We start from the raw sequence: 16,129 nt of genomic DNA on the forward strand, positions 1-16,129 counted from the left end.
AGTCTGCAGACACTGCAGTTTCTGCAACCTAATGCAATTGATGAGGGAGCGCTCAAAAGTTGGGCTTTGTATTCAATCTGTTTTTGGAAACAATATGAGGCTGTTATTTGTTTCTGGGTTTTTTCCATTTTTTTTTTTTCTCCTCAAAATCTCAGACCAGAGGTTTACCCAAGTCCCACATATTGCATTATGTATTGTTGAGATCCTGGCAGCGCCAACACTTTCTCTGTATTCTTGTTGACCACTCACTACTTCTGCTACCTGTTTTTGGTTTAATCAGGGGTCATGTTTTAAGTAATTTCCTAACTATTTAGCTTAACACGTCTGGATCAAAATAAATGAAAATAGCTTACACCACCAAATTTTCGGTAAATATTATAAAATTAATTGCATTTGAGCATTTAATTGCTCAATTAAATGCTCCTGGCATGTTTGCAGGAGTGAAAATGAAATAGAAATGGATAAAATATCAATGTGTAGCTGTGAAACGTAGTGATACCATAGAAAAACTGTAATATACTGGCAACACAGCTGCCAGTAGTCTACTGTAAATCTGATAAAAACAGCAATGTGCTGTAATCAAAAGATTTATTTTGTGACAGTAATATATTGTAAAGTTGATTACAGTAAGGGTACTGTATAATTAACAGTATAATGCTGGCAACTCTGCTGCCAGCATTATATTGTAAAAATACAGGGCAATTTGTTACAGTGTAGGTATGAAAAGGGGGATTGATGTGAAATCTGATGTGAGCAAAGGTATTGAAAAAGTATTTTCACATTTTGTCACATTTTTAGAAATGCAAACGATCTGAATTTCCACCATTGTGTTATCAATCTATTAAAAATTCACCCACTCAGTGTTAAAAATGTTGCTTTCTCATATTTGATTAACATAAAAGGAGGAGGAATGGTTCACACTGGTATGAATAATGCACCATAATGTTTTATTTTATTTCCATAGGGACTGTTTTATGTTATGCATTAGATAAATGCTCATGTATCTGATTGAAATGAGCTGTATTGAAAACATTGCGTTGTATTCTGCTCCCTTATTACAAAGCAGAACAGTTCCAGCCTCAAACAGCTGAGTTTTTAAAGAAATATTAATTTAAGCAATCTTTGTGTGTTTTGGAATAACCTTCTTAAGTTGCTTTATGTTTTTTTCCTGACTGTTCGCCAACGTATTAATTTAAAAATGTGCCACAAAATTTGACTGACAAATACGGGACGTTGTGTATTTTAATTAGTTAGTTACGGTGGCCGACAGGTGCAAATGCGCAGCAAAAGAGAAAACATGCAAACAAAAAAAAAGACACCCCCGAATGAAATGCAGCAAACAAAAAAGAAGACGCCCCCGAATGAAATGCAGCAAATAAAAAGTGTTGAAAACGGAAGTGCTCCAGACCACTAGGGGGAGTCAAAGAAAATAGTATTCATTTCTATGGGACCAGATGCAAGATTCAGAGAAAGAAATTTGAAAGAAAGTAAAGGTACGTATTTACTTTTCTTTTTTCTTTTATATTATTAGAAATATTATTATAATATAATATGTCTTCTTTAATAATATAATATGTCTTTAATAATATTATAAATATTATTATAATATAATATGTCTTCTTTAATAATATTAGAAGAGTCTTTCACTTTTGGTTTAGACTTTATCAGGTTACTTCCAAAACGTTTCAGATAATTTATCCCACCTGTTGCTAATCTTTCCTGTTTTCTTTTATATCCGTGTTTCACAACCCAAGTTCTATTGCTCTCTGTCGTAGCAACAAGAGAGTCAGATGTGTCTTTAATTGTGCTCAGCGCCGCACTGAGCTCGGTGAACAAAAGAAAATAGGGTCGGAACCTTGACTCACTAATGATGCAGTGAAAGGAACGGCTTTGATGTTATTATTTGTGCCTAGAGGCTTGTTTATGGAGAGATTGTTTGTATCGAGCGTGATTTACTGCAGGTTTACCTCCAGCCTGGTCATTGTTAATTTGGGACAAAGAGGACGGAATATCTCGTATTATCAGAATAATTTTTAGATTCGTTTGTTTTGCTGGCACATCCGCTCCCAGCGTTGGGCTTGGTTTGGTAATGAGGGAGACGGATAATTGAAAAATTGACTTTATAAAGGTAAACCGTGGTAAATTAACATCAGAAAATGATTTATTTAAAATGTGGACTTATTTTTGTTGTGGTTTGGGAACAAAAGATATATTAAAATTTGAATAATCAAATCAAAATAATAAGCAGAAATGTCAGGTTAAATTTGAGCTTGCAGTGAATTTCCCGTGCCACAGCAAGACATGCAACTATTTTAGTGTCTAAAACATTTTTAATGGGCGGAAACTTGAGCTAGAAGTTAAAATAAAAAGACAGACCATTGAATAAACTAGAAAAATGTCAATTTAGTTGCAAAACAGAAAATGTAGTCACCAACCTTTTGGTATCATTCTAGTTAGAGTATTTGACCTCTCCTGTCCTCCTGGTATATTTGGTTGCTTAAATTTAAATTGATACAATCTTTGTCTTTTTTTATGTTCAAATTTTTATAATGAATATTTGGGTGCACAATTTTAGGAAAGAGGCATATTTAACAATTTATTGCATAAAATGGAGAAAAAGCTTCCTGTATGCTCATGTATATTTAGAACTTGTAGGACGGACTAATCATTTCTTAGACCTTTATTTTCAGAATATGCTTAAAACTCAACAAAAGACCTTCTGCTAAGATTTATTTAATTCAAATTTTTCCTCCTTATTGCATTTTTCTTAAATTCAGAATAGAGTATAACATTCTTCTTCCCGCATGTGCTGCTCTTAATGACTAAGCTCCAAGGCAGGTTCTTCAATCACGAGGCTCGACTTGTGAATCCATCTTCCAGTTTCAATCAGAGAGGCAGACATTCAACTTTTTACTTTTGGCTTATTCTTTTGTTTTTGATCTCAAGCTTGCTTGAGTGACCAGTGCCTTAGTTATATACTATTATATAGGCATAAAAGCTGGAGTATACGGTGCCATGATGGCTGCCTTTTCACATTTAGGGTTTATGTCAATGTACGGCTCCATGTAGATCGATTACCAGTAACATCTGTGGTTTTCTGATTTCAACCTGTGCCTGCTTTGAGGCAGATGGAGGCTCTTGCAGAGCCTGGTTCTGGTGGAGATTTAATCCTGTTAAACTGCTTTCCGCTGTTGGCGTTCACTTTCTCAGGACGTTGGATCAAAGTGAAAAATTAATGTTTTTACCTCTTTAGATAACTTTTCACAACTTGGCTTTTTATCATATCTTAAAATTAATTTTATCTACATTGTATCTAGATCATATTGAATGTAGAATAAATGTCTGGCTTTCATTTAAACTGGATTTGAATGATGCTTGTTTATTTCAAAATAAAGTGCCATTGCACACAAATAAACTAAATTGAGCTGACTTGTGAAAAATGTGTGTGCAAAGTATGACTTTCATATACCAAATAATTGACCCTTTGTTCTGTTGTTATGCATGTTTGTTTTATTAATCGTCATTTTGAATTGCTTTCTGTATTATTTGAGAACATTTTTTAATTTTATTGCATCTTGTTTCAGTTCTCAGTGGCCAGGAATCTCGAGGGGTTTTGAGGAAAATCAGCGAGATGCTGGAGATGATTATGAAAAGGATGGATGCGTTGTCAAAGTTGGGGAACGCCACTGACACCCACAGGCTGGATGAACTCAGCTTGGCCTTGGACAGGTAAGGTACAACACAGACACACGTGCTGCCGTTAGCAGTAGTGGAATAGGGGGTATTTACTTTACAACTTACAGTGAAACTGAAGATTTCCAGTCTGTAAAATGTGAAAACCAATATGTTTAAAGTCAAATCAAAAGGCAAACTTAGTTGGCCTGATAGTAATAGGAAAATACTTTATCAGAGGTGGATACTGTGAATAGATGCAGAACTAATGCCCTTCCTTTGTTTACAAAATATTGCATAATTTCCAATCGTATATTTGCACCTTAATGTCTTCATATAATATTGACAGTCTGGAAAAGCACAAGCACCATCTGACTCTTTGCTGAAGCAACTTTGATCCGGTTGGTTATAAATTACCAATATTAAAGCAACATCCTCAGCATCATCAATACTAAATACTGTTAAAAAGAGTCACTTCATTTGCTGTCTGGTAAAAGAGTTTCCACAATGCCGAAAGCGATAAACACAATTAATTTCTAAATGTTTGAAGCAATGGATTTTAAACTCCTACATCCGTTTACCTTCCTGTAACTGCCAGCTAATGTAGTCATGCAAACGCTGGTATGTACAGAGATGAAAACATCATGTGTAGCTGCAGTTTTCACAATTATTTTTTTACTTCCTCACATCTCCAAGAGGTTACAACTGACTTTTTTTTTCACTTTGCAGTTTCTTCTTATGTTGCTTTTTCCCCCTCCCCTTTAGTGATCAGTTTCCCCTCTGAAGACTTTCACCTTGTTCTTCACAGGAGGCATGAAATGAACCATCATGAGCCTCCTGACACATTAACACAACAAATACTGTATAAAGAGATATTACAGTAACTGATATGGCAGTTTCAGGTAACATCGAGTGTGGTAACTGCTGCTGAGTGTGGACTGAAAAATGGCATTACCACACCTGACCTCAACCTCTGCTTTCTTTTTTAAAAAGTACTTCTCTCCCCACAATGATTTTTACCCCCACTGTATAATTTTCTTTGCAGTTTGTCCTGCAGATATCCGCTCAGCCACATACATCTTACAGTTTAATTGGCCTCTCAGGGACTAAACTGGAAATGTTAGTGACAAAGGCCAAATACCTTTGGTGGGGAAAATAAATCATTGTTTATGGCACAGAGTCAGTTTGACCCATTAGATTAGGGATGGGAAAACTTTGCTCACTTTAGAAAGAACTAATTAAGATTCTCCTCTGCTCTCGAAAAGCTACCCTGTTGAACAGACGTAATCTCCAATGGAAGACTGCATGGCTGTACAGTTCCACAGTTTTATGGCTGGTCATTAACCTGCGCTGACCTGTTGCAATATCAAGTTAGTTGATTATAAAAAAGAAACTTTGCTTCGGCTTGATGTCCAGCCTGTGTATGCATGACATTTGTGCTTTGGGATTGTGCAGTTATGCATTAAATAGCAGCTAGATTCCTATTCATTATTATACATAAACACAAATGTGCAATGATGATAACACTTCAGCCTCAATGAAAACAGACCTTTAATGCGTCTGTGTAAGAAGCAAAGCTTCTTTTGTTCTTCTGGGTTTGTGTGGTTAAAGCCGTTTAATGAGGAATCTACACCAGGTCCCCTTCATGCACGGGGAGTCATTATATATATATATATATATATATATATATATATATATATATATATATATATATTGCATCAGTGAATATTAGCCTATTTCAGCACAGGAAGTGGCTGTCATTAACATCCTGTGTTGATGAGTTCAGGTTTGAATGTAAAACATAAAGATGATTTGTTTTACATTCAGTTGCATTACGTTACACTAAGGCAGTGTTTCCCAACCCTGGTCCTCAAGCCACACTGCCCTGCATGTTTTAGGTATTTCCTTGCTTCAGTCCAGCTGATTTCAATTGATGACTGATTAACAGGCGTTTGTTGAACTGCAATCAGTTGAATCAGGTACATTAAAGTAGGGAAACTTCTAAAACATGTAGGACGGTGTGCCTTGAGGACCAGAGTTGGGAAACACTGCACTAAGGGTATGGAAGCAGTGAGAATAACTTTTTTTGAATACCCATTTTTAATCTGACCAAATTTTGTTTTTCTCTTGACTTTAAAAGTAATTTGCAAGTTTATTAAAAAAAGAATAAAAAATTGAAAAATTATGTATCTGAGGGTTGTTTTTTTTTCCCCTCTTGGGACATTTTTTTCCCCCCAAAATGTGAGCATACAGCAAAAATGTGTGATGAGTAAAACTTGACTTGTCAGTTTTCTGTTGAGTATTTTTGACTATAAGAAATATATTTGTTTGTTTCTACAGCAAACGACCAATAGAGTGGAAAAGAAGCAAGTTTATTTCAAGTCTTTTCATTTACTTATTTATTTTGCTTGGCTTAAGCCCTTAAGAGTAAGTGGAAAAATCAGAATTTGTCATGTTAATTTTCATGATCCAGCAGCAGCAAAATACAAATAAGACAGTTCATTTCCACACATGATTTAATGGTAACTTATTCCATTAGTTTGAGTTTGCACATAATGTAGCTGACCAGCTGAATTTCTGCTCCTCCCAGCTTAGCTTTTCTAAAAGAGGCTGTGGCTGCTGTCTCATACTCTCTCCATCCTCGCTTACTTTAATGTTGCTGCAAAGCAGTGAGTTTTCCAGGATAATCTAGATCTCTATCTTGTTTTCAAGACTTCCAATGGTTTACCAACATTTCCAAAATGCAACGTTTCCATAAAAAAAAAGACTGTTGGCATAAAAGCATAAAAAGGATTCACATTTAGTTTCCCTAAACTCTTGCTTCCTATTATCTGCTAAAAATCTATCTTGCTCCTACTCATTGACTGACAGCCTGAATGAAATACCCATATTTCTATTTTTAATTAGCTAAAAATAAATAAATAAATACAATACCAATTTGCCGTTCATTATTGATTTTTAAAAAAATGTCAGCCCTAAACCATGTTTAGTTTTTTTCCTGCATTGTGCCTTTAAAGATATTACAGATTATGATCTGAGGTTGGAGTATAAGGCAACAGCATGAGTCACATTTCAAACCCAAACAATCTGTTTGTGCTCTCGGCTTAATTAATCACTTCCTGATTAATATGCCAGCAGATTTCAGGCTACAGTGGTCAGGTCAAATTAATTAATATTTGCTTGCAACATATTGTCTTCAGACACATTACCTCCAAAGAAACTAATTAAAAATTCCGATTTACCCGACTATCTAAATTAACAAGTGATCCACATTTCAAGCGTCAAGTTCTTCATAGTAGGCATTTCCTCATATGTTTTGCCCCTCGAGAACTAAAACACCCGGACACGGATGGACCCTGCAGGCTTTACTTTAAGAGCGGACTGTAAAGAAAGTGTGTGTAATTTTTAATTCCTCGTGTGCTTTTGTGTGTCCATGTGTGACCGTATCGATCAGGATTCAGCCGATGGGGCTGGTGGAGCGGATCCAGGCCATAGCCCAGAACATGTCCGACATGGCGCTGCGGGTGGAGCAGATCCTGCAGCGCAGCGTGTCCAACAGCCGAGGTACAGCTTTAAAACACACATGGGTGCACATGCAGAGGACACAGAGAGAATATCAAACACAGCTTCAACCCGTCTGATAAACACACCTGTCAGTCGGCAGCACATCCGCTCTGAATCTGGGCCTGCGCTTTAAGGCTAAGCGATCTCACCTGAGCACTTGAATACTCGGGGTACATGCCAGTTGATTATACCATCTATGACAGTCATTACTTACTGAACATCCTCTATTCAGGCAGCAGTGTTGCTGCCATATCTCACAGTAAAGTGCCTTCTGCAGCACCTTCAGATCCCAAAGATGAACAGCCATCTTGTTAATCAGGTCCGGGTTATGTCACTTTCATTAATAGCTCTCGTTCCCAGCTACTTTATAGAGCATAAAATAGAAATCAGACAGCGTGATTGAATTCATGATTTAATTCCTCCCTTTGTATCCTCACCCTGCCCTTGGCTGAACACAATTTAACACACAGTCATTAAAATGTGTCAGATCATTTCTCACTGTGTGTCGGATGCCATTAAAACAAAACAGGGGGTGAACCTGGCTGTGTTTTTCTTTTGACAAAGAAATGAGGTGCCAGTTTTTGTGACGAGAAATCTGTCGCTATGGTGCTAGTCAGATGGACTGACTGGCAAGTGTTTATCTGTGATTGTGCCGTTTTAAGGCTTCGGAAGGAGCCGGCGGAGGAGTCGCAACGGCTCCTTAATTAGATGTACTCGTGCTGAGCTTCAAGAAAAGAAAAATCGGGGTGAGGAGGCGAGGGGTTAAAGCAGTGAGAGGGAGGAAGGATGGATTTAGTCATCGACAGAAGTAGGGACAGAGGATGTGATGAGAGGAATAAGGAGGCAGGAAAGAAGAGATGAGCTTATTTTATTTTTGGTGACTCACTCTAATGTGGACATGTATAGAAAGTAACAATGTGTATTTGGACATACTTGGTCAATCTGGAAGGGAGCTTCTTATCTGGAATGATTCCCCAGATTACCTCTTCTTTCCCTCATGGCTGATGATGTATTTATTAATACCAAAAGCAGGAAGTTAGCACCTGAATTTACCTTAAATTATTGCTGTGATTAAGCTGCAAGCTTCTTTTTTTTCCTTCTGAAGGTAAAGGAGTTTTGGAGATAATCTTATTCCAGATGAGGAGTTTAAAAGAGTGTGTAATACTCTGGATCTTTCAATATTAATGCAAAATTCTCACAAAAGTATGTCTTTGTGAGGAAAGTTCCCACTCATCAAACCAAAACTGCTCCAACTCAAAATTTGATGGTTTCTGCTGGTGAACAGTAATCTACCAGTTTGACCACAGGTTCTGAATTGGGTTTAGGCCACCTGGGTGTTGCTTTAGCAGTAAGTTCTGGGTCATTGTCCTGTTAGAAAGTGACCCTCCCAGTCTCAGATGACTGACAGACTCAAAAATATCTGTGAATTTGGCACCATCCATCCTCCCCTCAATTCAAACCAGTGTCCCAGTCCCGGCTGGTGTTTTTAGGGTGATGAGGTGTGTTGATTTTGTGCCAGACAGAGTAGTTTTCTTATTGGGTGAAAGGTTTGATTTGGGTCTCATTTGACTAAAGGCACCTTCAGGGTTACCTTTGGTCTCTGTGCTGTGAAAGATGTGAAAGTTTTGGTGGGCAGGGGTCTGTTGGCAGATTTGTTGTGTTACGAAGTTCTTTCCATTTGATGATAATGGATTTAGTAGCGCTCTGGGGGATCATCAGGGATACCGACAGCCCACACCAAAAACTTGCAGCTTTAGTTGCAAAGGAAAGTGATTCAATAAGTGATTGGCTCTGGAGGCTGAATACAAATGCATGCCCCAGTTTTAACATTTATATTTGTAGAAACTTTTTCAGAACACGGGACAAATAAGCAACAATTCAGTTCAAAGTGCTTGCAACGCTTTCCTAACCACAAATACACATTAAATGTTGTTCTACCCCTTGAAGTCCGAATAGCATACATTGACTTTTGTGAATAAAATTTGAAAAATGAAAAGTTTCATTAGATTTTAATGCTTTTGCAAGCCACTGTAAACCAATGTAACTCTATATAATGTCAGTCAACTTATGTGTGCTGTGAATCTTAATACAGACTTCCTGACAAAGCTCTGTAGGGACCCTTGACCTATATTCTACGATATCACTGTTCAGATTCTTTCTAGGAGTCTAAAAGCTGAACACATCTCAATCAATCTTTGTTTCTGCAGCTTTATTGTTTAAATGAATTCCACGGCTAAGTTGAGGAAGCTGCACACTAGTCTGTACTCTGACCAGTCTTTCACAAAGGCTGGTCTCCACTGCACTTCATTCTCCAATTCACTTTTTGCATCTTATCACTTTATGTACAAATAAAGTGATAAGATACGCTTTATCTTATCACTTTATCTTATCACAAATCTAAATAAAATAGTATATCATTTAGATTTTTTTTTTTATAGTGTGAACACAAAAGTCTTTTATTGGCTTGATGTGCATTATGTGCAATTACAGCATTAAATGGCTTTAATAAAAGAAATATCCTTTAAAAAAGATCAACCAGACAGGAATTAATTTGAACTAAAAGCATAATAGCCAGCAGGGAATTGACTAAAAGACTCTTAAAACACTTAAAGAAAAATGTTGTGATGACAAGAAAAAAAAAAAAAGTTTAAACTGTTTAAAGTTTAAAGTTTAAACAATCCCAAACCAGTATGCTATTACAACATCAGAAAGCTAAAAACCTGTTTTGGGGGAAACCTGTTTTGCCCGCAAAACAGGTTTCTAGCTTTCTGATGTTGTAATAGCATACTTAAACTGTGTTTTACTGCTGCAGTAGCCTGCAGGCTGGTTGGCTTGGTGAGGAATATGAATACATAAAAATCTGTCCTAAGTTGAGCCAGAAAAAGAAATGAAGGAAAAATGTACGTAGAACCTAAAAGAAATCTTCACATCAGAAGATAAAATATATCTATATAAAAAAAAGTTTGAATAAAGATTTGCTTTTGTGTTGTCATATTCTCTGTATTCATGAGAAAACATATCAAAGTGGAAATTCATTTTACTATGATGCTGAAACATAAAATCTGGAAAATTTTATTGCTCTGTATTCGCCGTCATCGTAAAACACTAAACAAGGGAGACAAAACTCCATCTTGGTTAATTAGTGTATTTTGAGTCGAGCAGAAACTCATAGAATGAGCCCTTATTGCTGCCAGGAAAGTGACAGCAGAAAATGCCTCCAGATAAGAAGACTTTTTTTATCGTTACATTTGCGCATCAACACAGTTGTCACAACAGCATTTCCATTTCTTGGTCACCATCCTGTCTTGACATGACCTGAAATGCCACTCATCATAAAACCTGTGGCGAAGACGCGTCGTCTAAATCTTAGTTTTTGCATGAACATTTGAAAATGTCAGTTTCAAATAAATCAGTTCCAGTGGAAAAGATTCTGATAGACTTCACCAACAACTAGGTTAAGGTTGACAATATTGATGAGCATAACAAAGACTTTATCTTAGTGACTTTGGTGACTGTGATTCAACCCTTTAGATTTCATGTTGCAAATTCATACAAAATGTACATGTATAGTTTGTTGAGGCAAAATTCAGCCTGGCCGACATTAAAGCCACTGTCTTTCAGTCAGTGACAATCAACAGAGATGACCAATCTTCCTTGAGTTTCATACTTGTTGAGTTTTTATACTTGAGGTTTTACGATTAAAATAAGTTCTCACTATGCATGCTGAGGAAAAGAGCTTCAATACAATAACACTGAATGAAGCTGCGGAGATTATACTGATCTGCATTGAAATGACTGTAAATTGAATCACAACAGACTTTTATTTTATTAGTCTTGCATTGAGTGGAGTTGACTTAAATGAAAAATGACCCTGAAGTAAATACAGTCAATTTTATTGAATTGCAATAATTTGAATTAATTTGTGGTGATTTGATGTAAAAATGTACATCGAGTGAAATCAGCACACTCGATGTAACACAAAACATCTATGTGAAAATATAAGAAAGAACCTGAAGCAATTTCAAGCTCCTTGTCTTCAGTTGTGATGAAATTGGAAAGACACATGGAAAAATACCTTCTGGCTAAAAGTTTTTATGGTCAGAAGAGATAAAAATTGAGCTATTTGAACAGAATCACAAAGTTTCTTTGGAGGACTCAACAGGGCATTTATCTCGGCCCCACATCAGAATTGATAATGGTGTTGATAAAGCAGGCAAACCAAAAGGTTTTGAAATGCCCATGGAGTTAACCCTGTTAAAAATGAATGATGCACAATAAAGTTGGGTTTCCCTAATTCTCATTTTTCAGTGAAGCATGGGAAATCCTTAAGTCTGCATGTTTATGTCCCTATCTTTACAGGTAAAGATGGAGTCTTTGGATCCTGTGAAACTCCCAAGGATCCCCATTATCCAGACTGCACCAGCAAGATGGATGTAAGCCTTCATATTTTGCTCACCTGTAACATTTCCCACAACAAGCACTCATCCCATACGACTCACCTTGCTGCAACATAAATTCTTAAAAATGGCCGAATGCTTAATGATACTGCAGAACTGACATGTTTGACAAGTCTTTTGATACGAAGGAAAATAAAGCTTCACAGACAGACATATTGTTAACTTATCATTCAACGTCCTCAACGTTTATTAGCAGCTGATAAAGATACATAAAAAGACATAGATTACATTTTTTATTGTAGTAACAGGCACACTGAAAAAACATTGGGTTTTTTTCAGCCTTGTTTGTAAGAGTTCTACTTTTATTTTTATTTTTTTTTAAGTTTTATTTGTAGCTGTGGCTTTAAATTTGGCCAGGTTTAGGTTAGCAGCTACTTTATTGTAGTAATTTTCTGCCTTACTGAAAGGGCTGTCGTCTTGGGGAATGACTCTTCGCCATTTTGAAGAGTGTCAAAGAAACTGCTGTGTAATTCTGCACTACACGTATTTCAGATGATGAAATAGAAACACTGCAGAGGAGGAACACTCACTATGTCAGGAGCAAACGTACTCAGCTATAGGAAGAAATATTTCTATTACACATATCTGTGAATTTGAAATCTTACCCTGTATGCATAGGATAAGATGTTGAATTATTATAGAAGTTAACATTTATTGCATTTCAATAAATCAAGAGCTTTATTGAAAAGTTTAATTATTTCAGTAGTTCGACTCCAAAAATGGAAACAAGGAATATAAAGATAGTTGAGAAATCTGTCTGTTAATTTAAATGATTATGACTTCCATCTAATAAAAAAAAAACTAATAATTTTTTTTTTAGAATATTTTATATTAGACCTGTCAAAAAAATTGCACACAGAAATGTGGGCCTGCTGAAAGGTACCTCTGTGTACTGGAGAGCGTATGCAATCAATACTTGCTTGGCACTTATTTTGCATAAATTACTGCATCAGTGCCGTGTGGGATGGAGACCTTCAGCCTCTGGCACTGCTGAGTTGTTGAGTTGGCCTACAATGCTTCAGCAGCAAACCTTTGATCATCTGCTTTGTTGTCTCGCAGCTGCTTCTTGACTATCACACATAGGTTCTCTATGAAGTTTAGCTCTGGCTAAGTTTTTCCTAGGCAATTAAGTGCAGTGGTGGTCATGCCACTGGACTTGATGAAGCACAGTAAGTCACCAGTGGATAATACAGCTATCTAAATCATCACTGATTGAGGAAAACTTAGATCCTGTGCCTCTCCACACTTCCTCTACATAACAGGAACTTGTTTTCCAAATACGCGGGCCTGCACAGTGGTGCAGTTGGTAGCACGGTTGCCTTGCAGCAAGGGTTCGATTCCCGGCCCGGGGTCTTTCTGCATGGAGCTTGCATGTTCTCCCTGTGCATACATGGGTTCTCTCCGGGTTCTCCGGCTTCCTCCCACTGTCAGGTGAATTGGTCTCTAAAGTCTTAGTCCTGTATGTCTCTGTGTTGCCCTGCGACAGACTGGCGATCTGTCCAGGGTGAACCCCGCCTCTCACCCGTAACGTTCGTTGGAGATGGACACCAGCACCCCTCCCAACCCCACTGGGGATAAGGGTGAACAGAAAATGGATGGATGGATAAATTTCCAAATGGAAAGCAACATGTCCTTTAGTTTTTGGACTAGTTTAAGGGGGATATTTCATAGTTCTCTGAAGTTCTCTACACATTTTTAATTCCACTCAACTTTATTTTAAAGTGCTTGGATACATCAGCGTATGAATAACTAACTTTTTTGGTGATGAACTGCTGTACCTATACTATGAAGTCAGTGGACTTTAAGTGTTTTAGGCCATATCATAACACACCTGTTTTGTTGCTTTTGTTAATTAGAGAAATAAATCCTTGAATTATATCACTTTCTGAACTGAATCAAAGGAACAAATGGACTTTTCCAATGATTTTTACATTTACTGTGACACATATTTACCACATATTTAATCTGCTATAAAATATAAAATTTTTTGACGTCCTTGAGACAAACAACTATTGTCCCTTTCCAGTGGATGCGTGCTCGTTGGACCTCGGATCCCTGCTACGCGTTTTACGGTGTCGACGGCTCCGACTGCTCCTTCCTGATCTACTTAAGCGAGGTGGAGTGGTTCTGCCCCCCGCTGCCCTGGAGGAACCAAACTGCTACACCTACTCTGAAGCCTCTTCCCAAAAGACAGGTACAGAAACAAAAAAAACAACTTCTAGATCATTAGTTTTATTTCTACAATAAGACAGCTGGCTGAACGGGAGAAACAAGCAGACCAACGGTGTCATTAAAAGTGGAAATGTTTCTTCTGTTAATGGAAACACATTTGTTGAGTCCCTGGAAAGTACAAATTAACAGTTGCTACCTCTTTACATGAAATCTGGCTTCACAGCTGAGCTAAAGCACGTTAGCAGTTTGTTTCCGAGCAAATTAGAAGGAGATCCATGCAAAAGGAATTGAATTACAAAAAAAAAAAACAATCTGTTGGTGGAGAGGAAACTGCAGGCAGATGTCTCTACCGAGGTAACACATGTTACTTTGTACTCACTGAATGCTGAGTGTATTTTTGAATTCTTTTCAAAATGTGTGAAAACTTAAAAAGATCCACAATATGCCACAGGATGATTTGTTTAATCCAACACTAGACAGTGCATGAACACAGCTGTTTTTCCTCACAGTTACCTGGCTGTCACCTCCAGTTTTCATCATCAGTTGATTTTCTGACTCATTTAATTACTGTATTTTCTGCATCAACAACACAATGCCCTGACCTGACACTGTCACTCCGCGAGGGCCTCCCCAGCTTTCTCCTCCCCAGCTCTCTCCTCCATCTCCTCCTCCTTGTTTTTCCTCTCACAGTTATGTACAGCTGGCATGACAGGAACTGATGTTAATTCCCCTTGAAGCTCTGTTTTCTGCTCTAATTGCTGGCCTGCTTCCTCAGGGATAAATCCCAAAAGTGTTCCTTAAGGTGTTCCACATCTTACTGAGCCATACACAGGGCGCTCTTGGGAGTGATGGAAAAACATCTGTGACAGCAGCTGACAACGCTTTTGCAAGAATTTACGTTTTCTAATAGAGAATGCGTTTTCGGCACCTATTATAGGGAATGTTTTCCCTTCACACTGATTAAGGAATCACATGGAGATGTTGTGCTGTGATGCAGGACTGACACAAAGGGGGGAAATGTGGACAGGCTATTTATGAGGTAAAACCTGGGATTCCCTCAGGCTTCCATCTGGAAAAGCCTTGCCCCAGGGTACAAACACATAACACAATTTGACATGCTGTCTGCACTGCTGGAGTTTTAACCACCTCCAATAAAAGAAAATATCTCTCTCAAAGAGAACAGAATCATTCTGACACTTTTCTTCTGCTTTTCCACGTCTGTTCTGTTCTGCTTTGGGCCTATAGTTTTAAGGCTTTACACAGATGGACGTCTTTAAATTTACACACCAACTTTTTATAGGAGCGACTCTGCGTTCACATTGTTCTTCTCGCTCCTTCATCCAGGCTGCTTTCCAGTCCGACATTGGCAGTCTGCTGGAGCAGGTGGGAACCGGAAAGGAGTCCCTGAGCTTCATGAGGAGGCGCATACGCAGGCTGTCGGGGCAGTGGGCCTCCGCTGCCCGGCGGCTGGATGAGAAACTCCGCAGCCTCTGGAGAGAGCAGAAAAGGGTAAAGGGGGGGCTTTCTCACACAAACAGAGGTTTATTTTATTTATTTATTTATTTTTTTGGCAGACACTATCGGATCAAAGTGTGAAATTCTTTTCAAGGTGGCTCAGGTGGAAGACTTCATGAATTCATATGAGGGGTTTTCCTAGGAGCCAATTTGAAAATGGTTGGATGCACATCTGCTGTGGTCTCGCTCCTGTTAGGAAAATCTGGGCTTATTTTTTGCTCCATTTATACGAGAAAGATAAGAATGACCTTTGGTGATGCGCAGAGATTTCCAGATTACCTTTTTCACAGGAGGAACCACAAAATCAACTGCTGAGCAGACAAATGGCTAAAACTTTGCTTGCTGTGGTGCATGCTGTGCCCTGCATTAATATGGTTTTATTATTATTTGTTGGTACTGCTACATTACATACCGAAACATTAATGTTATGTTAAAATTTTATGTAATAGATGAACACAAAATAGTGCAGTACTGTCAAATAGATGGAAAATACAAGACAAGTCTTTATTTTTACATAAATATATGAAAAGTGTGGCTTTAACCCCACTGACTCCTCTAACTAAAACCTAGCTGAACCAGTTTTCTTCATTCTTTGTTGGACATGTATTGATGTCTCACATGTTTGCGTGAACACTTCTATGTTTAGTAGAAAGTTAACACGGACATCATGATGAAAACAAATCATCCCCATGGTGATGGCAGCATGCTGAGGCAATGTTCTTTGTTGAGTTAATCATGGGAAGACCGCA

General features: G+C 37.8%; 1 protein-coding gene across 6 annotated transcripts in view; it reads left to right on the plus strand.

Annotated features, from left to right (window-relative positions):
- Nucleotides 1-16,129, plus strand: part of LOC122822311 (alpha-1,6-mannosylglycoprotein 6-beta-N-acetylglucosaminyltransferase B-like) — a 70,859-nt gene that overhangs the window by 14,448 nt on the left and 40,282 nt on the right. For all 6 annotated transcript variants that reach the window (XM_044100881.1, XM_044100883.1, XM_044100882.1 and 3 more), the window contains 5 exons: nucleotides 3,585-3,729; nucleotides 7,127-7,236; nucleotides 11,596-11,669; nucleotides 13,720-13,887; nucleotides 15,210-15,374. In XM_044100881.1, coding sequence (XP_043956816.1) covers nucleotides 3,585-3,729; nucleotides 7,127-7,236; nucleotides 11,596-11,669; nucleotides 13,720-13,887; nucleotides 15,210-15,374 — 662 coding nt within the window. The remainder of the gene's footprint in view (nucleotides 1-3,584; nucleotides 3,730-7,126; nucleotides 7,237-11,595; nucleotides 11,670-13,719; nucleotides 13,888-15,209; nucleotides 15,375-16,129) is intronic.

Source organism: Gambusia affinis, linkage group LG19 (assembly GCF_019740435.1).
Source record: "Gambusia affinis linkage group LG19, SWU_Gaff_1.0, whole genome shotgun sequence".
NCBI lineage: Eukaryota > Metazoa > Chordata > Actinopteri > Cyprinodontiformes > Poeciliidae > Gambusia > Gambusia affinis.